Genomic DNA, 27,403 nt, shown 5'->3' on the forward strand with positions numbered 1-27,403 from the left:
CTTTCGCAATTTTGCGCACTGATGATGCGCTCTCCGCTCATATTTATTTTTTGTATAGACATTGAAGTGAATAATGTTATCTGTATTTTTCATTTAATCTATTTTAAAATGTTTATAGGGATGACACTTGACCATTAAGCAGTGATCCCTAATTCTAACAAACTGGTCATTCCTAGAAAAAGAACCTCAACATCTTAATTTCCGCCACCTCCAGGTCTTCTTAACCACTCAATCATAGATTAACCTGAGAAATTACATTAAATTGTGTACAGGAATCACAGAATTAATGGCTCAACACTTTTGTCAAAGTTTCTACCTCAAGGGCTTTATGTGGAAGCTGCTTGTCAGTCCACTGCTTCAGTTTAATGTCTACAGTAGTGTTAAAGGTTCCCGAGTCCATTGTTTGTGCAGCGGGTAGGTAGATGTTCTCGATAACATGTGTGGAAACACGTTCCCACAGCTTCTTCTGCAGGATGGCTTCCCTGTGACGGAACAAAATGAAATTTGACAACTTCCAAGGACTCAACATTAAAGGTGACAGCATTGGGGTGTTGTATTGATCTGTTTGAACAATTATACACATAGAGGAACCATGAATACGTCATCACAGCACATGACTAAAACGAGCCAATCACAAAAGATGAGCTACGCTTTTTTGACGTGTGCACTACAAGCTACACAAAGGTGCTGCGTGGGGCAATGCGTAGGTCACGTGATGCAATGCAGGCATTATTGGCCCTGCGATCACTGGTGTATGAACTGCATTTCGTCCAGTTTTCTTCTTTCTACTCCCATATAGTCCTTCCAAAAAATGTGTGCAGCTCTGCATTTCTGAATGTGTCCATTCACCCATCAATTTAATTCTGTCATTTTACACATTCTTGGCATTTACAGACTCTCGATAGAGTAATCCTGAAGTGTAGGCATTCCTGTCTTATGTGGTTGAGCGCACAATCTGCCAAACACTCAAGCAGGTTGCCTCATCCACTCCTGTAGGATGTTGTAAGTGTATTCGCCTGGTATTCACAAGGTGGTGTCAGAAGTAATTGGGAAAGAATCGGTGCACCTTGACAGTATACAAGCAAGGCAAGTAAAAAGACTTATGCACCAATGGGAGAATATGGCCCATAGCACATAAAAGCATGAATTGGAGGCAGGAGTGACCTTGTTAACAGCAATGCCAGTGTCAGGCTCTTTTGTAGAAGACTACGAGTATGCAGTTATTGGGTTTTAAAAAATGTTAATTTGTCAAATAAAATGTTATACGCATCTGCATACACCTTTTTACATTTGTATTTTGTCATACTAAATAATCTTACCAGTGCTGTGGGGTCACTTGACTCAAGCTGATGACTTCATCCAGAATTTCATTTTTGGCCTTTTCATACAGTTCATTCTGCAAAAATACATCTTTATGATCAATTCATTTTCAGATAAAAAAAAAAAAAATTGTCCATTCATGTGTCATTTCTATTATATCTGGGACAGCTCATAATGTAGTCATCTGATAGTTCCTTTTTCCTGCTCTCATGTCAAGAAGTTGTATTTCAGGGGGTTGTTGTCATATTTAAGAAGGACACTGTGTTTTTTCCCCCCTACCCGGTCCAGTTCTCTCAGACGAGGATAGTTGTTTTTCCACTCTGTCTCCAGGTTGAAGCGGGATGCTGGAAAAAAAAAAAAAAAATTCAAATCGTGAACATGTAATTTATAACCAAAATTTACATTTGGTATTACATGCAAGGAAATGTAAATGTATGATGATCAGAGATAAAAAAAAGGTGACCCCAAAAAAAAAAATCTTTGTAAGGGAGGGGGGGGTGTCCCCTGTGTGGAGCCCTCAGGCCCCCATAGAGAGTATATGGCTTAGATCCAGAGATGATGTCGGGAGATGAGAGTTCAAGAAAGTTTCCCAATCTTGCTCCCCTCCACAGTTCGGGTGTGGAATGCTTATTGCATTGCATGAAGAAGCAGCCAACCTTAGCTACCTACAAGCAACAGGTAATACTGAATACAAAGTCGAAGCACGGAGGAAAACATCCGCCTCATGTCAGTTCCTAACGCAGCGTAATTAATTATCACATCTATGAGAGCGAACAACCTTCTTTATCATATAAGTACCCTAATAACGAAGAACGGGAGAAATTTTCTACATGTTGGCAGGGCTACAGTCAGCAGTAAACACAATTTCAGTTTTAAAAGTTTTATAATTCATAGTAGACAATCATTTTTTACAAATATTTTAAATGAATGTAAAGAGCATTTCTGTTGGATTTTTGTACGAAATGTGTTCAATCAAATAAAGTTTGATTGACTGATAATTCCCTTTGGCGTTTCAGCTCTCGAGCTTGTGTTTTTCAGTTGCAGTTTTTAGTTTCATCCAAAAATTTTTGGTGCATTACAGTAAAAAAATAAACCAAAAATATGAAATTCCTTACACAGAGGTTAACTGAATGTTCATTAATCAGTGAATTACTGACAGACATCTAGACAAGACAACCTACAGTTCTCACCTGCAATAACGAGACCTTCCATGCTAAGGAAGTGCTATAATTCAGACTTTCAATTACTCTACAGTGAATTCAAGACGTTTTAACACTTTTAAAATAAATGAGAATTTGTACACTAAATTCACCAAATTAGAGCTGGCTCACACAGCTTCTCTAAGAAGTCACAAGTCAAACATCCGAAACAATTTAATGACAAAAAATACATTTTCTAGATATGAAGTAAAATTGTATTTGTTTTTAAATTCATAATTAGGAAAGTCGAAAACTACAGTGAGAGAGCTTACCTTTAAAGACATCAGCTTGCTGCTCAACAGACTCTCTGACCATTTTCCAGAAGCAGTCTGAAACGGCGAGACTTAAATTCTTTGTGGTCACCTGGTGGGCCTTCAACATGCCATCCCTACTGACATAGGACAACTGAGCAACACACTAATGAATGTCAGCAACACACTAATGAATGCCACAAAACAGTGCATAAACGTACAGTGCCCTCCATAATTATTTGCACCCCCGGTTAAGATGTGTTAAAAGCCTTAAAATAAATTCAGTGTTTATTGCAGAATAATACTGTCACACTGAAAATTATAGGAAAATGTAACCTTCAACTCAAATGAACTGTAAGAAAATGAAAAAAATCCCTGACTAAAAAAATATTTTTCATTAAATCACCTGTTCCACAATTATTGGCACCCTTAACAATTCCCAGGAAATAAATATAACTGAAGCATTTCTGTCATTTCTACAGTAGTTTACAGAGTTTACCAGAGTATGTAGGAACATTTAATTAGTAATTCATCACTTCTTGTTCCCTGGGTATAAATATGACGTGACACAGAGGCCATTTCTCTTATCCACTCTTAAACATGGGAAAAACAAAGGAACAAAGCATACAAGTGAGGCAGATGTGCATCGAACTTCACAGGTCAGGCAGAGGCTACAAGAAAATTGCCGCTCAACTGCAGCTGCCCATATCCACTGTGAGAGGAATAATTAAGAAGTTCAAAACAACTGGAACAGCGGTAAACAAGCCTGGACGAGGACCCATGTTTATTTTGCCACCACGCACAGTGAGGAGGATGTAAGAGAAATCAAAACATCTCCAAAGCTCAGTTTCAGAATTACAACAAATGGTAGCATCCTGGGGTCACAAAGTCTCCAAATCAACCATCAGGCGCTGTCTACACACCAACAAGCTGTTTGGGAGGCATGCACGGAGAAAACCTTTCCTCACTCAAAATCATAAACGCAAACGTCTGGAGTTCGCCAAGCGCTATTGGGGCTTCAACTGGGACCGTGTGATTTGGTGAGATGAGACCAAGATTGAGCTTTTTGGCAACAAACACTAAGTGGGTCTGGCGTGCCACGAAAGACGCGCATGCTGAAAAGCACCTCATACCCACTGTGAAGTATGGGGGTGGGTCAGTGATGCTGTGGGATCCCTCTTTCTGTCTTTTCTGTCCCATCTTGTGAAACATTATAGGAGAAGATTAGGTGCTGTTTTGTTGTCAAAAGGGGGTTGTACAAAGTATTAACACCATCCGTGCTAATAATTGTGACACACATTATTTGATGTCAAATAATTATTTCTTTATGTGGGATTTTTTTCCCCACTGAATAAATGCACTTGTATTCAAGGTTGGATTTTTCTCTTTTTTTCCATTAAGGTCCCATATTATTTAGAAAAAAATATATTAGAAGTTAAAAAACATATCTTAACCAGGGGTGCCAATAATTACGGAGGACACTGTATAAATGCAAAGAAACCCTGCATTGTTTGATTTACCGCAATAATCTGGAGTTCTGGAAGAAGTCCTCCTCATAGTCCTTTATTGAGTCAATGCTCTCACCGCTGCTTCCTATACATTGTGCAGCAGCAGGAGACATTAAGTAATTTTTCAAGGTCATACTAAATTACATGACTACAAAATCAAAACAAGTCAAGGCAAACGAGAATATCTGAAATCAGTGAATTGATGCTGAAAAAGCCATCCACCTAATGTGAATTACCTTTTCCTGTCACAACAGCAAAGTATCCCAGGGCCTTCATGGGAAACAGCTTGCCCTCAACTATCTGTTGGATCTGGAACAAAACGTAGATTTTTGATACCCTGCTCCAACAATCTATGACCATCAGATTACATTAGGATTTGCAACCTGTCGTGAAGGAGCAACACATAGCTTCTATTTATTGACCAAATACAGTGAGGAAAATAAGTATTTGAACACCCTGTGATTTTGCAAGTTTTCCCACTTTGAAACCATGGAGGGGTATGAAATTGTCATCTTGGATAAATGTTCACTGTGAGAGGCAATCTAAAAAAATGGTAATAAAAATGTATGCTTTTTGTAATAATTTGTAGGTTACTGCTGCAAATACGTATTTGAACACGTGTGACAATTATATGGTACAGTAGCCTTTCTTTGCATCCATTATTTCAAAGTGGGAGGACTTGCAAAATTGCAGTGTTCAAATAGTTATTTTCCCTTACTGTATTTCTGTGTTACAGTCAAAGTCGGCAAATATATTTTGAAAAACTTAAAGAGGATCTCACTCTGCTCGGACTGGCCAGGTTCTTCTCGGCCAAATCCACTTTGGTCAACACAAAGATGGTCCTTTTTCCTTGGGGGTCCATTTGACTAACCATATCGGTGACAATGCTCCGTTCTGCATCCACGCTGCCGTCTGTATGGAGAGAGATTACCGTGATGATTTACGGAGCCATTCACTGTTACCTGCTGGCTACTTTAAATTGGAAATGTATGATCATAGCTCACCCTGAATGCAGAGAATGATTGCATTGGGGTTCTGCATGTAGGCCTTGCTAATGCTGAAGATGGTCTCCTTAGTGTCTGATGCCATGCCTGTAGTCACCGTCTGGGTCAGATGTATTAAAGTAAAAAAATTTAGTGACACATTTTAAAATCTTTAATACGTGGTATAGGATATGTGGTATAGAAAATGGTTGGATGAACAGTAAAAGATTTTACTCACACTGATCACACCTGGTAAATCAACAAGGACCATTCTCTGGATTCCTGGGCCTTTGACACTCAAAGATATTGTCTGTTAATTAAATATACAAATCAAATTCTCCATTAATAAACATTTACATGTAAAAATAAAATTGTCTTCAATTCAAATGGAAAACTGATGTACAAACCTCACAGCTGACAGTTTGCCCTTCTTTGACACTCTTCCTCATCCTCAGCTCAATCTCTTGCCTCAGAGCAGCTAGCTGCATAGCATGAGAAAAAAAAAATTCAGTTTATATTTCATCGGGAGGGACAGAAATAAGTTTGTCTTACATCTTCCTCCTTGGTCAGATCAAACTCACGGCCACTGTCCTTAAACAAAGCCACATGGTGTGGGCCTTCACTGAGGGTTACCTGCACAAAGAAAACATACTATGAAACCTATCAAAACTGTGGTCGTATAACAGATTTTATCAAAATATTAGCAAGTGGAGTGATATATGATTAATACATACGGTTGTCCTTTTGTCTATTTACTTCTGTAAAATAAATCAGAATAAACTACATTCATTCTGGTCCCAAGTACCTTAACTGGGGAACGTGTCATCATCTCTCCAGAGCCTCTGGGAAAAATCCTGGCCTGTGCGATCATCTCGAGCACACTTGTCTTCCCAGCACTCTGATCACCAACTACAACCACCTGTAAGGACCGTAACCATGGGAAAAAGAAGGGTAGGAAAAAGGGGTGGAGACCTGGTTAAAATTATGGATTGATTTTGTAATAGTTACAGAATAAATTGCATCAAAATAAATAAATGCAATTGAGAGAACTTATTAGCTTTCCATGTTTTTCTAGTTGGACACAAATCTTTAGACTCACAACTATGAATTTAAACTGCAACTTAAAATTTAACAGCCAATCTTTACTTAGTAAATAGTCATCCAGTTAACCCGGTGTATGCTTCGTACCCTGGGCAAATGGTCCTGTGTGTTGTAGTTGGCATCATAGTCAGACAGGATGTCCAAAACTTCAGAATACAGATCAATAAGAGATTTCTTAAAAAAAAAAAAAGACACGTATTACTTTGACATGCTTTTGTTGTCACAATTGTCCATTGTAAGGTTGGGGAAAGAATGGAGAGTAATTGATAAAGTGCGACCAACCTTAACTTTTCTTTGGTGAATCCCTTTATCGTCTTTTTGTAAAACCACTTTTCTCAACTCCTTGTTCTCTTTCTCCAGTCTCTCCAGCATGCGCTGATACTTGAGCTATGAACGGATGACAGAAAACCTCCAGTGTCAGCAGGACTCTTACATTCACTCACTGGATACATCACTCAGTACTGTGAAGAAAATAAGTAACACCCTGCTATATTGCAAGTTCTCCCACTTAGAAATCATGGAGGGGTCTGAAATTTTCATCGTAGGTGCGTGTCCACTGTGAGAGAGATCTAAAAAGAAAAATCCAGAAATCACAATGTGTGATTTTTTTTTCACAATTTATTTGTGTGCTACAGCTGCAAATATGTACTTGAACACCTGACTATCAGCTAGAATTCTGACCCTCAAAGACCTCTTAGTCCGCCTTTAAAAGTCCACCTCCACTCCTTGTACTATCCTGAATCAGATGCACCTGTATGAGGTCGTTAGCTGCATACCTGTCCACCCCATACAACGAGTAAGATTCAAACTTGTAACATGGCCAAGACCAAAGAGCTGTCCAGAGACACCAGAGACAAAATTGTGCAACTCCACACGGCTGGAAAGGGCTATAGAGAAATTGCCAAGCAGCTTGGTGAAAAAAGGTCCACTGTTGGAACAATCATTAGAAAATGGAAGAAGTTAAACATGACAGTCAGTCTCAATCAGAGTGGAGGCCCATGCAAGATATCACCTCGTGGGGTCTCAATGATCCTTAGAAAGGTGGGGAATCAGCCCAGAACTACACGACAGGACTTGGTCAATGACCTGTAAAGAGCTGGGATCACTGTTTCCAAGGTGACTGTTGGTAATACACTAAGACGTCATGGATTGAAATCATGCATGGCACGGAAGGTTCCCCTGCTTCAACCAGCACACGTCAAGACCCATCTTAAGTTTGCCAATGACCATTTGGATGATACAGAGGAGTCATGGGAGAATGTTTTGTGGTGAGATGAGACCAAAATGGAACTTTTTGGTCATTGTTCCACTAAGCGTGTTTGGAGGAAGACGAATGATGAGTTCCATCCCAAAAACAGCATCCCTACTATGAAGCATGGGGGTGGTAGCATCATGCTTTGGGGGTGTTTTCCTGCACATGGGATGGGATGACTGCACTGTATTAAGGAGAGGATGACCGTGGCCATGTATTGAGATTTTGGGGAACAACCTCTTTCCCTCAGTCAGAGCATTGAAGATGGGTCATGGTTGGGTCTTTCAACATGACAGTGACCCGAAGCACACAACCAGGAAAACCAAGGACTGGCTCTGTAAGAAGCATATCAAGGTTCTGGAGTGGCCAAGCCAGTCTCCAAACCTAAACCCAAGAGAAAATCTTTGGAGGGAGCTGAAAGTCAGTGTTTCTCAGCGATAGCCCAGAAACCTGTCTGATCTAGAGAAGATCTGTGTAGAGGAGTGGGCCAAAATCCCTCCTGCAGTGTGTGCAAACCTGGTGAACAACTACAGGAAACGTTTGACCTCTGTAATTGCAAACAAAGGCTCCTGTATCAAATATTAACATTGTTTTTTTCCAGGTGTTCAAATACTTATTTGCAGCTGTATCACACAAATAAATCATTAAAAAAAACCATACATTGTGATTTCTGGATTTTTCTTTTTTGAATTTCTCTCTCACAGTGGACATGGACCTCTGATGAAAATTTCAGACCCCTCCATGATTTCTAAGTGGGAGAACTTGCAATATAGCATGATGCTTAAATACTTTTCTTAAAAATAGTAAATAGTAAAAAAAAAGTAATTAAGTAAAAAAAAAAAAAAGTACAGTATTTCTGTATTTCAATTCAAGAACTCAAGATTCCTTAAACTATTTTATGGTTTTATTTCTTATTTTGAAGATTTTAACAGCTCACAAAATCTTACTTTCTCCAATAAAATAAAATGTTGCATAAGACGGTCAAAAACATTTTCATATGGAAATGATGTTGGAATTGGCTTTCTAAAAAGTAGTTTCTTTTGTTGATTGAATGGGCACATTGTGGGAATAGTATGTGGTACAGTTGTATGCCATTTTATAACTGTGAATTAGTCAGTCAGTCCAAAGTCAGAATTCCCTTTTTCCATCCAGCACGAGCAAAAAAATAAAATAATGTTCATAATAACAATAACAGTAAGTAATTAGCAATTACAATACTATAAATAAAATTGCTATTTCAGTACCACAGACTATGGATCAAATCTGAAAGAGAGGTCTATGTTTAAATGGAACTCTACCTGGGTACGAAGCAAGTCCTCTTGAAGCTGATCTATCTTTTCTTTATCTGAAGACTAAAAATCAGATTACAGGAAAAATGAAAAAACAAAACAAATTCAGTTAATTGTTCTTTGCTGCAAGACTTCAGGTCATAAATACACAGGCAATAACAATTGAAGTGTAAAGAATAAAAGGTGAATAGGGAAAAACGGCCAGTCAATCTGCTAATGTTCACCTGTGATAATGCAAAAACAGACTTCAAACCTAATTACATAAGCTCTAATATTGATTCAGTGATCACAAAATTGTTCACAGGCAATGTAAGAGTGATTGATCATTCAAATCTCATTCCAGTACATATTTTGGACATGTGCAGCATATTTGTTTATTCATTATCACCAACAACAAAACAGGAGAGACAGCTCACAGGAAAAAAAATAGAATTTGTCAGGAAAAGAAGAGAGACAACTAGAGTGATTGAAAGTCTGTTAAGTCTTGCTGAAATGCACAAACACTTGTTTTTGAAAAGTTAATGAATGAAAAACAATTGTATTTAGAAGTGAGAATCCAGCACTCTTGACTGCACCTCAATCATATTAATCATTGAAGTTTCAAAAAGTAAAGCTCACACCATGCAGAAGCTTTCTGTTCTTTACCACATTCTCCCATACACAAAAATAAGTATAGTTGTTGCACACAGAGACATTTCGGAACAGACGACCTGCCAACATTCTAATCACACAGCAGACTGTAGCCAGACAATCTATAGATGAAGGTGATGGGGAAATGGACATTCATTGGAGGTGATTATCTAATGTGGTAGCATACAACCCCAATTCCAATGACATTGGGACATTGTGTTAAATAAAACAGAATACAATGATTTGCAAATCATGTTCAACCTATATTTATTGAATACACTACAAGGACGAATGTAGCCCTATGGGGGCACAAGCCAGTGCAATCTGGAGGCCGGTCCCAAGCCCGGATAAATGCAGAGGGTTGCATCAGGAAGGGCATCCGGCGTAAAAACTGTGCCAAACAAAAAGGAGAGGAAGACCAAAGAGAAGGTTGATGAATGTGGTGAGGGAAGACATGAGGACAGTTGGGGTTAGAGAGAAAATGCAGGAAATAGTCCAAGATGGAAAAAGACGACACGCTGTGGCAACCCCTAACGGGACAAGCCGAAAGGAAAAGAAGAAGAAACTACAAGGACAAGATATTTAAAATTCAAAACTGATGAACTTTTTTTTAGCAAATAATTATTAACTTGGAATTTTATGGCTGTAACACATTACAAATAGGGTGGGACAGGTGGGTAAAAAAAAAAACAAAAAAAAATTGAGAAATGCTCATCAAACACCTGTTTGGAACATCCCACAGGTTAACAGTTTAATTTGGAACACGTGGGTGTCATGACTGGGTATAAAATGAGCTTCCCTGAATTGCTGTCATTCATAAGAAAACATGGGGCGAGGTTCACCTCTTTGTGAACAAGTGCTTCAGAAAGTAGTCAAACAGTTTAAGGACAATACTCCTCAATGTACGATTGCAAGGAATTTAGCAATTTCATCATCTACAGTCAATATCATTGAAAGGTTCAGAGAATCTGGAGAAATTACTGCATGTAAGAGGCAAGGCCGAAAACCAACGTTGAATGCCCTTGACATTCAATCCCTCAAGCGCCAGTGCATAAAAAACAATGTGTAAAGGATATCACCACATGGGCTGAGGAACACTTCAGACAACCACTATCAGTATTGGAAAATACAATTTGGTGCTACATCTATGAGTGCAAACTTAAAACTTTACTATGCAAAGCAAAAGCCATTTATCAACAACACCCAGAAACACTACTGGGTTTTCTGGGCCCTTGGACTGATGCAAAGTGAATTTTGAATTGTTTTTTGAAATCGTGTGCCCTCGGCCAAAGACGAAAAAGAATCATTCGGACTGTTATGGACGCAAAGTTCAAAAGCCAGCACCTGTGATGGCATGGATGACTTACCCATCTGTGAATGCACCATTAATGCTGAAAGGTACATACAGGTTTTGGAGTAGCATTTTGTCATCCAAGCCATGTCTCTTTCATGAACGCCCCTGCTTATTTCAGCAAGACAATTGCGGGGTGACTTCATAGTTGCAGAGTATGGGTAGAACATTGGGGCTGCCTGTAGTCAAGACCTGTCTCCCATTGAAAATGTGTGGCGCATTATGAAGCGTAAAATATGACAATGGAGACGGTTGCACAGCTAAAGCTGTACATCAAGCAAAAATAGGGGAAAATTACACCTATAAAGCTTCAAAAATGTGTCCTCAGTCAGGAATGCTGCTAAAAGAAAAGGAGATCTAACACAGTGGTAAAGTCCCAGATTTTTTGAATTGTGTTGCAGCCATAAAATTTGAAGTTAATGATTTTTTAGTAAAAACAATAATATTTATCAGTTTGAACATTAAATATCTTGTCTTTGTAGTGTATTAAATTAAATATAGGCTGAATTGCAAATTAAATAAAATGAATGAATTGAAATGATTTCCAAATCATTGTATTCTGTTTTTGTTTAACAACGTTCCAACTTCATTGGAAACTGGGTTATAGATTATATTCACACAAAGGTACAGCAATAAATACATAAATGAGGAATTGTTTGTACAATGTATTTGCTGTAAAAGAAGTCACTTCCAATCCAAATTCTCTCTTTTCACTCCAAATGGGATGTGGGAATAATTTATGGAAACATTTTTACTTTCTATGTCATTTCTGGTGAGGTGACACATATCGTAATATCCTAATTGTGTTACTCGAGAGCAAAAAAAACAAACAAAAATTGGTCAAATGAACGATAGTGTAAAATGTCACACCTGTTAGTAGTATATGGTCACCTGAAAAAGTATTCGAACGACAAGGTCAATGTAGGGTTTCAAGTTAACTGATGGACATGAGGCAAAGTTTCAGCATTCAAGCTTTTATTTCCTGGGATTTACAACGAGATGTGTGAAGCAACTAAGGACAGACCACCTTTTTTTTTTTTAATGCTAATCCAAGACTTTACTGCAGCCTCAACCAGTTCTTGTTTGTTTACAGGAGTTTCTCCCTTCAGTATCCTCTTCAGGAGGTGAAATGCATAATCTATTAGGTTCAGGTCTGGTGACTGACTTGGTCAGTCTAAGACCACCTATTTTTTCTCCCCGATAGTTTGGATGCATTTTTCTAAACACTGATGTGAAAAAAGGTTTTGTGGACTTTAGAATTCATTCTGCTGCTACAATCAAAATTACATCATAAATACAGACTGGTGAGCCCGTTCCAGCAGCAGCCATGCAAGCCCAAAACGGAGATTACCTACACCATGCTTCACAGATGAGTTTGTGTATTTCGGATCATAAACACATCCTTTCTTCTTTGGCCTTTCCATCACTTTGCTAGACGTTAATCTTGGTTTCATCGGTCCATAAAACTTGAAACTTTTATGGGTCCTAATTGGTTTCCATATTGTGGTATGGCCTGTATATTTCTCGAAAACTTCTTCTAACAGTGGGTAGTCATACTTTCATCCCTGCACTGTGGAGGTTGGTAGTGGTGTCGCTTGTTGTCTTTGGGTGTTTTTTCATAGCTCTCACAATGTTTCTGTCATGAACTGCTGTTGATATCCTTGGCTGACCTGCTGCTCAGTACACCAGAAGTTTAAGGACATTCCAAATTGTGAGAGTGGCTATGCCCAATTTTGTGCAATAGCTACGTTCGATTTTCCCTCTTCCCTCAGCTTCAAAATGTTTTGCGTTTCTCCCAAATGTTTTGTTTAACAGCAAATGTCGTTTTCACAGGTGAAATCCAAATCCAAAAAAGTACTTCTCTCTCTTTAAGCAAGCAATCTAAAATGTAACGTCTGAGCAACTAGAAACACCCATCAGTCACATGAAGTCAGTCTCTTGAAAAGTAGGTGGCTTCAAACAAATGGTGCTCTGTTCTCAGTTGTTTCGGATATCTAGATGTAAATACAATGCAATAAAAGATGGAATTCTGAACTTCTCTCTCATGTTCATCCTTTTATCTCAAATCCAAATGTCTTCACTATACAACAAAACCAAATTGATTTACCTTGCCATTCCAATACTTAATGGTGGAGAATGATTTCAAGTACAAGGTACAAGATCAGATTGCCGTGAACCCTTAGAGTGGGATTCTTTTGGGGGACCTTCACCTTGTGTGTGTGATGAGGGGGACTGGGGTTCGGAGGCGGACTGGGAGCAGGCTCTGGCGGTGGGGGACGCGCATAATTGGCTGCAGCTGCCCGCCGGACCTCCTCCTCATGCCGCTGGATCTGCTGCTGAATAAGAATGAGCTCGCCGAGCAGACCCTGCTGGGGTACGCTATAGTGAGAGACAGGCAGGAGCAGCAACACAAACAGCAACCAGCCCACAAGGCCATAGCTGTTTCTCCAACACAGGGCTGACATATTCTGCAGCGCATCAGTCACTCGCACTGCTTCTGCTGAAGCTTGTGAATTATCCTCAGTCAAGGACTCAGATCTGGGAATCCCTCACCAGTGCAACAAAACAAAGTCTGAGGCCAAATTTTGAGAAACTGAGTCGAAGAGGAGACTAATACCAAAATCACCATCTCTCAGCAAGTGTCATCACTCCGTTTTCCTTATCACCCATCAAGACAAATAAATCTACAACACTTTCAATTGTTGTCAAGAATGTAGAATACAAAAGATACTGCAAATTATGTAGTTGTAAAACTATTACAGTCTAAATAAATAAATAAAAGATTGTTGGCAGCTCTCAACACTGAAGTATAGTGATACTGCTGAAGATGAAAATAACTCAGCAAGTGGAGGGCATTCCTCTTTGAAGAGTGAAATACATGAAACATGTGATTTCACTCCATCTCAACATGACAAAATATTTGTCCAACATTAAGTATTACAAATACAACTCATAAGTTTTTAATCTCACCATGATATGGATAAGTCTTGCAGAACACCTCTCATTAACTTTTTGGGAGAATGAGAAGCTTCCAACTTTGCGAGACTGTGCTCCAGTCCACAAAGCAAGGACCATCTAAGTATGGTTGGTGAAGAATCCAATCGGATATATTCGGATGAACTGAAAGACCAAGTCAGACCATCTCATCCAACATCAGTGACCTGAAAATCTTATTTAAAAACTTTCTAAAATCATGGATGCTTACAACATCATACCTTGGAGTGCACCAATAATTATCCACGTACTGAATGTTGAGGTGTATGCCATTTCATGAATCATGTCGGATAATTGAAGATGATAAAAAAAGCATGTCACTTTCACAATGGAAAATTCTACAATAGCTCACTTTCAAATTACACACACAAAACAAATACAAAAAAAGGAACAAAGGAAAAAAAAACATTACAGGTAGGATGAAGAAAAGATGACTTAATACAAAAAAAAGAACAAAGGAGGAAAAAACATAATTGGAATGAAGAAAAGATGACCTGACACATGATGGAACAACTCAGCAGTGTGCATAAACAAATACTGCCACGCAGTGCGTACAACTATATGGGGTCCTCTGTTAACAGCGGCGACATTATCTGATTTTGTGCACAAGTTGAAACAAAACGTAGTCTACCACTAACCCACAACAATTAAGTGGCAAAGTGATAATTCCAATAAATGTTGGCGTAAAGATACCATCAGGGTGCAGAGATAAATTACTATGGAACAAAGCATGTATTTTTTGTGCAAGCGTAACAATGCATTTTTTCTCCGCTGAGGAAAACGGTTTATTGCGAGCAGTCGTAATTTTGAAACCTCGACTGTCTTAACCCGACAGATCTACTGTATGCTCTGAAAAGGAATATCTTTTGAGATACTTGGCACAGGAACCTTTTTTTAACTTAAAAAAAAATTGGCTAGTGCAGTTCCGTTTCTGTTATGACAAAAAATTGTGTACTTGTCATTTTACTTACGATTTATCTTTTGTACATTAAATTATTGTCCACATAATACCTGCTAAAGCCCTCAAATCAAAGTAATGACTTAGGGGAAGTACACGCATACTGAAAATTGGGCACAGTTTGAGCCCTCCCCTACCATCATATATTCTAATTGAGCATAGGCCCACTCCTCAGAGGACTCAAAGATTAACCTGAGCGATTATCCTGAGGTTTTGGGTAATTTAAGAGAGATTTTTCATATCCAATCTGCTGAGTAAATAATGACTTTAGACAACTGTAACTGTTAAACAGGTTCAACAGAGTGAATCCTCAGGATGTGATAAACGCGGAGTTTGATCAAGCAACCTTCTCTGTGTTCGTGACATGAAATAGAACAATAACTACCCACGAAGCAACCTGAACCTTGTGATGTTTATGGACACAACCAGAGGTGGAATGGTTGTATTTAACATTTATTTGTCTCTCCCTAGTCTTTCACCACATTCACAAATGAAATGAGTTTGCAACCATAATGTCTAAATGCCCACACTGTATCTCAAAAAGAAATATCTGGTTTGGGGGGAGAGACTTGCGATATAGGTGGAAATATAATTGTGTGTTTTTGGTCATCTCAAGTACTGTACACTGGTAAGCACAAACACGTCATGTGCGCAGTTTCAATACGCTAAGATGCTAAACATCAGTGTGTACCCCGCCTAATTAATTAATTATTTCTCTAGAATCAGCAGAAATAATTTGTATGCATAATTTTACATCCACACTAAAGTCTAAAAGCTCATTGCAGAACAGTCATCCATATTTACATGCTAAACAAAATTTTATTTTAAGAATAGTTTGGGTGAGCATGAAGAGTCAAGTAGCAGGAAGCAGATCTGTGATGGTGGGGTTTGGTAAACCTACCTTTTTGTACTGCCTGTCATCTTGTGAGGCTGCTGAAGAAGCGTCTGTGGCTTTTAATGGTGGCTCACCTGAAGTTTCTAACAGAAACAACAGCATTAGATGTATCTTGGAAAACCTTTGCGCATGACGCATACAATCCTAAGGTGACAATGCCCATTGGTAAATGTCAGATGCTTGAAAAATGTATGCACTCATTTTCCGGACATGCAGGAGTCCATCCCAACTGACTGTGGGCAAGCCAATTGTACGGCACATATAAACAATGATTCGCATTCCCAACTATGGGCACTCTAGCATGTTTAATGAACCTACGATGCATGTTTTGGGGATGTGGGAGGTAACCGGAATACCTAGAGAAAACCCACACAGGCACGGGGAGAATATGCAAACCCCACATAGGTGAGGCCGGATTTGAACCTGAGTCCTCAAGACTGTGAGGAAGATGTGCTAAGACCGGGCCGCCCCTGATGAATAGCATGCAATATAATTCATAAATATTTATAAGTGTATTTGTGTGACTGCATCTGATGAGACCTAATCTTCAATATAAAAATTGTGCACACTGTCTGTGATTTTCTTCTTTAACTACACTATATTAGTGTGGTAGTATGGTGTAGAACGGTAATGAATGATACCAAGAGCTGCTCCAAATTATTTGGCTAAGGGATTTCACTTTGAGAAGGGCTCAGGATTAGTAGAAGCTCCCAGTATGATGAAGTGTTAGTCTTACAAACTACGAATGCAGCAGAAATCAAATTATTTATATTATTAGTCGTAAAAATATATTTTCACAATGTTTAAAGTAGTATCAAAACATTTAAACTCTTGGAAGTAGGAACAGAGGTTTAACATTCTATGGCTATATTTGGAAACGAATGCCTGAAACAATGTAAATCATAAATCAATGCTGCTAATGCCATCCATACAGGTAAATCAAATAATCTTGCCAAGAGAGAACTATACCAGATTCTTTTTGTATTTTTAGTGATTCACAACAAAGGTGTTGTCAACTGACATTTCGGTCTTTCTATATCTGGAAATAATGATGTCACCTCAGGGGAGTAAAAAAAAAAAGTCTATTTTCCAAACATCTGCGAATAAACTAAAATCATTGTGAAATTGTGCCATATAAAAAAAAGAACAGGGGATAGAGCAAGGGTGGAAGTCAAAGGAGGCATAAACACACTAGTTAAAGGTTTAAAAAAGGATGAGGAAAAAAATAAGCGGAAAACGTCATTGGTTTGCAATAGAAGAGACTTGAACTGGATTGATGAAAGCCATCCTGTTCTATGAGAATGTTATTAGAATGTGCGTCAAATAGCTGGTTCCAAGCAAATTCAAAGAAATTCTTCTGACTAACATTTAAATTAAACAGTTACATTAAGACTCACGTGAAAAAAAGAAATTACACTAAATTCGGAACCTGCATTGACTACTGACAGAAGCAAAACGGAAGCTAACATCTAAACATGGGAAAGACTCCCAAGTGGATGGCTTACCAAACCACACCAAGATGCTCATACTATTTAAAAAAAAACAACGCTGAAATAGGGAGATGGGCAGCACTAATAGGATTGGTGTACACACCTAGCAACAGAAGCAGACCAGAAGCTCCTTTGACTTCACTACCCAAACTCACACCTGCGAATAATGTGGAGGAGGAGAGGGGCAAGGGAGGAGGAGAAAGGAGGAACAACAAGAAAAAATAATCATGAAAGACAGAAGCAGAGGGATGATGGTCAATGCAGGGCCACATAAGAATGATGTGCAAAACAAACCAAAACATGATTCAACAATTATTAAGTTATGCAATGCATATTTAAATAACGTCATATTTAATTTATATTTAACTCTGCATAAAAGTGATGTTAACAAGCCGGACTATGAATGAATGGATAAAAAAACAAAAATAATCTGGGGTGCACTGGGTGTTGTGGGCAGCCAAATGACCCCCCCCCCCCACCCCCCTTTTGCAATTCATTCAAACAAGGAGAAAGTACTTTGACCGGTTTTGCCAAATGCAGAGGAAGGTTGCGCATATACCCGATTGTTTTGTTAGTTGTTCTAAGAGGTGGAATGTTTAAAGTGCCCCGAAACATGCAACAACGACAAAAACATTTGAAATTCAACACACCACAGAAAATAGGATGTTAACAAGCCAGACAATGAATGAATGGATAAGAAGAGAACATAATCTGTGGTGCAGACTGCCGGATGATTCCATCCCCCCAAAAGCGACACCAGTGACTGATGCGTCACTCTGACAATGCAAGTGGCTGACGGACCATCACCATCTATTCTAACTGCTGGACAGCAGAGACATGTAAGCCCAAATGCCTTGCACTTCAAGGAACTTGTATTTTTCCCAAATTGTGGCTATAATTTGAGGGCAAACTGCATGGTATACTGGTAGAACTGGGCCCATTATGAATGAGGAAGTGGCCATTGCAAGGAATTGTGTTTATCATGGGTAAATACCTCCTAGCCAATGGGATGCCAGGAAGGTGCTCCTGCGATAGCCAGTGGGAGAGCAGCTCTAACGCGCCACACAAACCAAGATACAGGATGTTTATGTTCGGTGGAATTTGGAGGCTGAGAATCCAGCGCCTATTTTTTCCTTTCGTATCCAGAATTTTCCTCCGTAACCAGAGACAATATTTTTCCGAGGCGTTTTGTAAGTTTAATTTTTCTTTACTAGAGATGTTCGTAAATAGAGGTACCACGGTATTTTCATGTACTTCCAATTTCCAAAATCATGCATGTTAAGTTCATTGAATACTAAATTGTGAATGTGAGTCTGAATGCTTGTTTCTTTCAAGCACCATAGAAAATGGATTTATTAATATTATGGTAAACAGAGTGCACTTCCCACAGTCCCCAAAGCGTTTTACAGCTCCTCACAACCACCCATTTACGCACACATTCATACACTAAGGGGCAGCTGCTGTCTTCCAAGACGCTGCCAGGCCCAGTGGGAGCAATTTAGGGTTAATCTTGTGTGCAGGGAAACTTCGACAGCGGACAAAAGGAGCTGGGAAATAACCTCCTCTACCAACAGCCACAGCCATTAAATTACATTAAATTAGTGGCTATCTAAACGTAACAGCAGTTAACTAAGTGGAAACACCCTCTTAATAGGTCATTCAAGTTGTTTTAAAATAATTTGTCCAACTTAATTTTGCACAAAGTGAATGTTAACATTTTACTTAAAAGCATTACCTCAACAGTAAAAGGTTTTATGATGGTTGCAATTTGAGCTATGAGCAAATTACATCTGTGTTCTGATTTAACATTAAGGGTTACTAACTGTACACTGCTTCCACACACTTCCTGAACTGCAAGATAAAGCCAACACAAAGCAAAGAAGTACAAAGCAGGTTATACCCTCTGTTTTAGCTAAGAGGACTTCACATTTCATTTTAATGTCTGAGAGTCTGGTCATTTGAAATTGAGGGTGTTATGTAGAGAAAGAGAAATTCTGGAAGGAACTAGATGAAGTAGTTCTGAGCATCCCAGACAGCGAGAGAGTTGTGATTGGTGCAGATTGTAATGGACATATTGGTAAAGGAAACAGGGGCGATGAAGAAGTGATGGGTAAGTACGGCATCCAGGAAAGGAACTTTGAAGGGCAGATGGTGGTGGACTTTGCAAAAAAGATGGAGATGGCTGTAGTGAACACTTATTTCCAGAAGAGGGAGGAGCATATAGTATAGATGCCTGAAGAATGGAGGAAAAGTGTTCTAGTTCCCATTTTTAAGAACAAAGGGGATGTTCAGAGGTGTGGGAACTATAGAGGAATAAAGTTGATGAGCCACACAATGAAGTTATGGGAAAGAGTAGTGGAGGCTAGACTCAGGACAGAAGTAAGTATCTGCGAGCAACAGTATGGTTTCATGCCTAGAAAGAGTACCACAGATGCATTATTTGCCTTGAGGATGCTCGTGGAAAAGTACAGAGAAGGTCAGAAGGAGCTACATTGTGTCTTTGTGGATCTAGAGAAAGCCTATGACAGAGTACCAAGAGAGGAACTGTGGTACTGCATGCGTAAGTCTGGTGTGGCAGAGAAGTATGTTAAAATAGTACAGGACATGTATGATGGCAGCAGAACAATGGTGAGGTGTGCCTTCGGTGTGACAGAGGAATTTAAGGTGGAGGTGGGACTGCATCAGGGATCAGCTCTGAGCCCCTTCCTGTTTGCAGTGGTAATGGATAGGCTGACAGATGAGGTTAGACTGGAATCCCCTTGGACCATGATGTTCGCAGATGATATTGTCATATGCAGTGAAAGCAGGGAGCATGCAGAGGAACAATTGGAAAGATGGAGACATGCACTGGAAAGGAGAGGAATGAAGATTAGCAGAAGTAAAACAGAATATATGTGCGTGAATGAGAAAAGTAGAGGGGGAAGAGTGAGGCTACAGGGAGAAGAGATAGCGAGGGTGGACGACTTCAAATACTTGGGGTCAACAATACAGAGCAATGGAGAGTGTGGTCAGGAAGTGAAGAAACGGGTCCAAGCAGGTTGGCGAAAGGTGTCTGGTGTGTTATGTGACAGAAGAGTCTCTGCTAGGATGAAGGGCAAAGTTTACAAAACAGTGGTGAGGCCGGCCATGATGTACGGATTAGAGACGGTGGCACTGAAGAAACAACAGGAAGCTGAACTGGAGGTGGCAGAAATGAAGATGTTGAGGTTCTCGCTCGGAGTGACCAGGTTGGATAGGATTAGAAATGAGCTCATTCGAGGGACAGCCAAAGCTGGATGTTTTGGAGACAAGATTCGAGAGAGCAGACTTCGATGGTTTGGACATGTTCAGAGGCGAGAGAGTGAGTATATTGGTAGAAGGATGCTGAGGATGGAGCTCCCAGGCAAAAGAGCGAGAGGAAGACCAAAGAGAAGGTTTATGGATGTGGTGAGGGAAGACATGAGGGCAGTTGGGGTTAGAGAGGAAGATGCAGGAGATAGGCTAAGATGGCAAAAGATGACACGCTGTGGCGACCCCTAACGGGACAAGCCGAAAGGAAAAGAAGAAGAAGAAGAAGAAGAGTCTGGTCAGAGTGTCCTCTATATTGTAACTTCAAAAACTACACAAGCAATCATACACAATCAGCTCTATGATGCTGGTTGGATTCCAAGTTGTTCTCACTTCAAGCTATGTTTCCCTATAAGAACAAAAGTGTTCTATTTGAAGTGCAAAGTCTGACAGGATTTGTTGAAGTCTCATGTGACATCATGCATTATGGCTATTCAATCTATGAATTTAGTTTGACCTTTAAAAGGTCCACTGTCATGAACTGCATGATTATTATGGAGTGTTATTGATGAAAAAACGGCAGCCAGTATGGATCCACCGTTTTTTCACGACAAAACATGATTTTGACGTAAATGGCTTTTTGTAACTCCCGCCATGAAAATCCTTTCGAGGGATTTGTTTTTGAGAAAGTGACATACAGGGCAGTAGCGCACTCAAGCGGTCTCGTCTGTTTATACTAGTTTTACCCTCTGGAAGGTACCTCGTTGTTCCTTCGTGTTAGCCAAAATGCTGGCTCGTTGTATTGCTGGATATTGCTCGAACACTCGGGAGGATGGATTTGCTCTTCATACTTTTCCAAAATATGCGTTTTGTCGTGAAAAATGTATTTCACAGGTGCAAAGGACAAGAGCTTTGTGGGTTCCAAATGACAGGTATGTGTGTATATAGCTACTAAAAAAATCTATATAGTTGGGGGGGGGGGGGTAATCCGTAAACCAGGGGTGCTAAATGTGTCGATGTGCCACCTCGGCCGGAGCCGTGATCGACGGACGCGACGCTGCCTGGGTGGCTTATTGCGGCGCCTGGCTGCGTTGGCTCATCTCCGCTGCGCAGAGGTGGATCGGACGGGGGGGTGGTTTGGCCGCGACGTCCTCATCGCTCACGGGCGGCGTTGCTTTTATCACCGCTGTGCGGAGGTGGATCGAATGGGGAGGCGGTTTGGCCGCAGCGTCGTCTCCGCTCGTGGACAGTGTTGTTTTTCTTCACCGCCTTGCGGAGGTGGAACGGGCAGGGACGTGGTTTGGGCGCATGCGGTTTGGACGTGATCCACATATCATCTAAATATGGCTCGAAACAATAGGGTAATATTACCCCGGTAACTTCACTCAGTTGTGATATGTTCTCTTTTTCGAAAAGAGCTTCCGTGTTAGAAGGGGTGTGTTCATCTCCCATAGTAGGTGGCACAGCGTGATTTCAATGGCGAATGTCCCAGTGTGACGTCACGGACAGAAGATGTAGCCAATATGGCAACCACTTAGATGTCGAATGAGACTTCCGCAACTTTGCGCATCGATGACGCGCTCGCCGCTCATATATATTTTTTCGTAAAGACATTGAAGTGAATAATCTTATATGTATTTTTCTTTACAATATCTATTTTAGAATGTTTATAGAGATGACACTTGACCTCTATGGAAAAGGCACGTTTGAGGCTCCGTTTACTCACCAGAAGACACAAGACTTTTAATGAAAGTGAAGTTCTCTCCTATCTTGTCAAAGTCCGGCAGTAGTTTGGCTATTTCCTCCATCTCTGGTAGAGCTTTGGCCAACTTATCTGTGGACAAAAACTTTGACATTTAAGAAAGTAATTCAACAAAATAAACATTTTACTGTCACACTGTAAAATGAAATTTGTTTTTGTCTTATTTTCAGGCACAACAATGAAAACACTTACCAAAATCTATTTGTTCACTGAGTTCCCACACAAAGTCAGGAATGACCCAGTTGTATTCACTAAAATCAGGCAGCATATCCTTCCACTCGTCATAGGTCTGCATATAAATTGAAAAAGGTGAGCAAGCTTTATACAAACAAAACAGAACAATAGGAATATTGGTTTCTATGATGAGCCTTTTGGGGGGGGCAGGTTATACAGTAAGTCAGCACTTTTTGATCGGTATGCCGTGAACAAACCCTTTTACTTCCAATCGAATACCAACAGGGCAGCCTTGAGTTTTGTCTGGTATCGATATCAGGCCATTATCCACTACCATCCATACTTATTTTGCAGTCTGGAAAGTTACGTGCTTTTTGCTGGATGATTTTCTCCATCTTCCTCCATAACTTCACATTCGATTCAGGCTCTCTGAACTGCCGGGCTGCTTTGCGGTTTCACTACTTCTTTGGCAGCAGTGATTTCTTTAAAAAGCGACTGTGAAACTAGCCTTTTTAGTCAACATTTTCTGTCTTCGTTGAAGTTACTCAAAGGTAACGGTTGCTGAAGTTTGGTGCAGTAGCAACAAATGAGCTACGCTAACGATGGCAAACTGCCGCGAACAGGTCAAAAATCTCACATTAGTGGCAGATATAACCGTAATATATACTAATGTGTAACAATAGACATTGGATATCATAACGGAATGTTAATGTACAGCCTTTTCACCAACCTTAGGTACCTGGATACGACTATACAATGTGATTTTATTTTTATTTTGTGTCTATAGTAAATATAATGTGCTTTTGCCTTTTCGAAGATATTTTGGGAAAATTTTGCATATTATTCACGTGAAATTATGGTAAGTCTTCAAAATACTTTCAAACATTTTTCAATGCAGATCTTTACAGGAGTGATGTTTTGGGACTGTCACTGGTAACTACAGGTAACGAGTAGAGGATTGAGGAGCCTCTTAAAAAGTTAAAAGGTCTGTGAGAGCCAGAATTGAGAGCCGGATTTCTGGCTTGACTGACTACTTTTTTTTTTTTTTTTTTCACCATTATTTGCTCATAATCTCCTTTAAAAAAAAAATTAATACAAGCAGAGTTTCCGGATTTTTTTCTGTCATTGGCAAGGTATACCTATGATGAAAATTACAGGCCCCGTCTTTTTAGGTGGGATAATTTGCACAATTAACTAAATATTGCCCTACTGTTTGTTTGTGTTAATGCGACGCAGCCTCACGTTTAGTTTTATCACTGCAGCATTATGCAGATTTACAGTATTCAATCTCCCTCGTGACCATTGGCACATTCCCAGCTTGTAGAACGTACTAAAAGCGAGAGAGTTCAGGTGCCCAGATAACACGTTCACTCCCGGTGCAAGATAATAAATAGTTCAGAGGTAACAAAATCTGCACTGGGGGATAAACATTCATAAGATTGATCAATATTCACACTACATCTATTTATGGCATTAGGGGACTAACTAAATGAATTAAGTATTTTCACAACGAAACTACAGTGCTAGCCAAGTTGGGAAATCATTTGACAGCAGGCCGACACGGTTGCTGTCATTGTAAACATGGTGTCTCGCTTTTTCCCAGTGTGTCTAGCACCACTGTGAAGTTGATAAAATGCTATTATACCAGTTGATCCCTTAAACCCATAAATAGCTGTAATCATGTGAATGTTAATACAGTTTATGTCTGTTTGTCGGCCTTCAGCATCTTTTATTGTCTTTTACATTAGATATTAGAAATTAGAATTAGAAAAACAAACTAGGAGCGGATAAACCAATAACCTTAAATGTGAAGATATAACTCTATAGGAAGTCATGGGTTCCCATTATATATATAGGAAGAAGGATTTTCCTTATATATGGAGTAAAATTTGGGGGTGCATATTATACGTACTTGAGATTGTATTATACATGAGAAATTGCAGTAGTTTTCTTGGATGCACAGATTAGCTTCATTTCACATTGTAGGGGTGTGTAGGTTGTTTTGGACTTGCAGATATGTCCAGGTGCCAAATACACACAGCATAGTGGATGAACCAATACCTTCATAAAATTCGTGGTAATGAAATTAAAATGACTGAGTTACCCCTAGATTAGCATGTCAAAATGACGTATAAACTGAGCAGGAATACTTGATCCATGATCAAATTTCAACAAAACCATATCGGAAAGATGGGCTTAAGACAAACAGGGGCTGTTTAAACCGTTCAAAATAGTGAAAAAACATGTTGCCTTTAAATCATAACCATGCACCAGAGAGGTAGTACAGACTACTGATGGTTACCATACAGGCAAAGACACAATAAATACCTTCTTAGCGGTGTATCCTCCACCAACTGCGCTGCCGAGAAGAATGTATCGCAGTTTCAGCAGCCTCGTAGCGAGACGGGCTACCCAGAAGTGGCGCTTCTGCTGGTAGCGGCGGCCCCCTGACCCTGGATGAGGCTTTGGTGGCCGCATTGGCAACCGTGACATCGAGGTGAAATAGCGGGCCGCTGTGTGATGTGGTGGGCGCTGAGAGCTGGTGTTTCCATAACGGTGGTGGATGGCCCGGTACAGAGGGTGTAACTTCTGAAGTGGTATACGAAATCTTACCCCCGTCCTCGTGGGTACCAGATTCCTGCATGCCATGCTATAACATACCAGAACAATATTTCATTATTCAAAGCCAGCATTTAAACATGAAAAGTACAGGAGTAAGGTTTGGACTAGGGTTGCATGGTATACCAGTTTAGACCTAGAAAAAGTAATACAACACCCCTTCATCAAAAATGAACCATTATTAGAAATTACAACGATCTGATCGTCATCAGCCAATAATTAGTATTTTATGCTGATTATGTCATAATTCACCAATCTGATCAATGACATCATTGATTGACTTCAAAAGGCATTTACTCCGTGCTATCATCGTGTATGATCGAATCTAAAAACCAGTTTATTTTTAGTTGTATCGCGTTTTGTTATGTATTACTGTAATTACCTGATGGGCAATTACTTTTTTTTAATCTTGTCAACGAAAAATGAGATATAACGCAAAAGCAATTTTAATTAAAATCAGAACCCTCTTTATTTGCTAAGTATGTCAAAAAAAGGAATTTGTCAACAGTAATTGGAGGCACTCTGATGCATCCATCCATTCTCTTCCACTTATCCAAGGTCGGGTCACGGGGGGCAGTGACTTTAACAAGGAAGCCCAGCCATCCCCCTCAACAGCTAACACCCCCTGCTCTTCCAAAGGGATTACGATCTCATCCCCGACCTGGAGCGCGCACTCCACCCTTTTCAACTGAGGACCATGGTCTCATATTTAGAGGTCCTGACTCTCATCCCAGCCACTTCACACTGAGCAGCAAACCGCTCCGAACTTATGTGCTGTTCCCCGGTCAGGACGAAAACTCCTCCTGAATCTGAGATTTGACTTCACCATGGATCCTTCTCTACAGCACCCCTGAATAGACCTTGCCAGGGAGGCTGACGAGTGTGATCCACCTATAGTTAGAACACACCCTTCGATCCCCCTTCTTGACTTTGTGGCGCTGCTCTCGTATGGCAGTCATCAATTTTGACAAAAAATACTTTTGAGACATAAAAACACATTACGGAGAGTCACTTAGCAATGACAGGTTACCGGTAATGTAATGAAAATTAAGACATCATCTAAATGGTTCAACACAAAGCTGATCAGACACCTGAAGAATGTACTGTACAAAATAAGCAGCATGCTCTTTTGAGCAAAAGTTAAGCAAATGGGCGCTGACGCAAACCACTCTGGACAACACCTGTTTATATAGCTGGGAAAATGAAAACAATTGGCATGTAATTAACAGTATGTTAATATAATTTAATTAGATTAAAACAACAACGACAATAAATTTGAATCCATTATTTCTTTCTCAAGTACTGTTGGCTTGACGTGACTGTGACCAATCCTTGAAACAAACCTAGAGGTCATTTGACAAAGTAAGCTTCAGACATATGACTCGATGCACTTCTGTGCTTTCCTGAGATTAAATTACACTTTTCTACAGAGGCAATTAATGAACACATTTACATTTTGAGGCCTCAAAAAAGTTATTAACTAAGTTACAAATCTCAGCAGCTGCAATAGATTTTTTCACATTCACAATGGCCTAATATTATGTAGAACTAATAACAATACAAAAATTTGAGGCAGCATGGTGGACGACTGGTTAGTGTCTGCCTCACACTTCTGAAGATCATGGTTCAAATCCCAGCCCTGCCTGTTTGGAGTTTTCATGTTTTCTCTATGCCTGCATGGGTTTCCTCCTATATCCCCAAAACATGCATGGTAAGTAAATTGGAGAGCCTACGTTGCCATTTAGTGTGAATGGCTGTTTGTTTCTATGTGCCCTGCGATTGGCTGGCAACCAGTTCACGGTGTACCCTGCCTCCTGCTCACAGATAATTGGGAAAGGCATCAGCACTCCGGTGACCCTTGTGAGGATACGCGGCTAAGAATATGGATGGATCAAAAAATAATTTGAAGCCTGGCGTTTTGTCAATGATACCACAACTTTTACCCTTGTTTTAACTTTTTTCTGTGGGATCGTAGATCAGAATCGGTATCAAGACTTTCTATGGGTATTGCATCACAGTCATAATATTGGTATTGTTGCAACATTTGTCTAGGACATCATTACTCGTGCTAGTGAATGAGACAGCATTCCCAAAGGTGTGACCGGTACTGAATGTCTACCAAATGGTTCAAAGTATAAATTTCATGATCGAAAGGAGTAACCACATTTCATTATGGTAATGTAGTATAATTCGAGGAAAGTATACGATGACGTAATCAATTTCTTCTCTGGGGATTAATAAAGACGATGGTACGCTGACGATGCTAACGTCAAAAACCACCCTGACAGGGCCAGGTCATGTTTACTGGCAAAATAATCAACAGTATATGCTTTGTAAGTAATGTACACTTACTCAGTTAC

The 27,403-nt window shown here is 39.8% G+C and overlaps 1 protein-coding gene across 8 annotated transcripts in view; it reads right to left on the bottom strand.

The window, feature by feature from the left end:
- Positions 1 to 27,403, bottom strand: part of opa1 (OPA1 mitochondrial dynamin like GTPase) — a 35,827-nt gene that overhangs the window by 8,083 nt on the left and 341 nt on the right. For 3 of the 8 annotated variants that reach the window (XM_061825591.1, XM_061825590.1, XM_061825589.1), the window contains exons 2-22: positions 24,753 to 25,074; positions 22,443 to 22,539; positions 22,215 to 22,322; positions 17,325 to 17,378; positions 15,738 to 15,814; positions 13,095 to 13,253; positions 8,913 to 8,966; positions 6,645 to 6,749; positions 6,450 to 6,536; positions 6,067 to 6,180; positions 5,814 to 5,894; positions 5,669 to 5,743; positions 5,500 to 5,571; positions 5,283 to 5,382; positions 5,060 to 5,190; positions 4,515 to 4,587; positions 4,291 to 4,363; positions 2,792 to 2,907; positions 1,600 to 1,664; positions 1,320 to 1,396; positions 317 to 482 (exon numbers count right to left, since the gene is read on the bottom strand). In XM_061825591.1, the coding sequence (XP_061681575.1) occupies positions 317 to 482; positions 1,320 to 1,396; positions 1,600 to 1,664; positions 2,792 to 2,907; positions 4,291 to 4,363; positions 4,515 to 4,587; positions 5,060 to 5,190; positions 5,283 to 5,382; positions 5,500 to 5,571; positions 5,669 to 5,743; positions 5,814 to 5,894; positions 6,067 to 6,180; positions 6,450 to 6,536; positions 6,645 to 6,749; positions 8,913 to 8,966; positions 13,095 to 13,253; positions 15,738 to 15,814; positions 17,325 to 17,378; positions 22,215 to 22,322; positions 22,443 to 22,539; positions 24,753 to 25,074 (2,206 nt within the window). The remainder of the gene's footprint in view (positions 1 to 316; positions 483 to 1,319; positions 1,397 to 1,599; positions 1,665 to 2,791; positions 2,908 to 4,290; positions 4,364 to 4,514; positions 4,588 to 5,059; positions 5,191 to 5,282; positions 5,383 to 5,499; positions 5,572 to 5,668; positions 5,744 to 5,813; positions 5,895 to 6,066; positions 6,181 to 6,449; positions 6,537 to 6,644; positions 6,750 to 8,912; positions 8,967 to 13,094; positions 13,254 to 15,737; positions 15,815 to 17,324; positions 17,379 to 22,214; positions 22,323 to 22,442; positions 22,540 to 24,752; positions 25,075 to 27,403) is intronic. The other 5 variants (XM_061825592.1, XM_061825594.1, XM_061825593.1 and 2 more) reach the window with 5 other exon arrangements.

The sequence above is a fragment of the Syngnathoides biaculeatus genome, chromosome 7, assembly GCF_019802595.1.
Source record: "Syngnathoides biaculeatus isolate LvHL_M chromosome 7, ASM1980259v1, whole genome shotgun sequence".
Taxonomy (NCBI): Eukaryota; Metazoa; Chordata; class Actinopteri; order Syngnathiformes; family Syngnathidae; genus Syngnathoides; species Syngnathoides biaculeatus.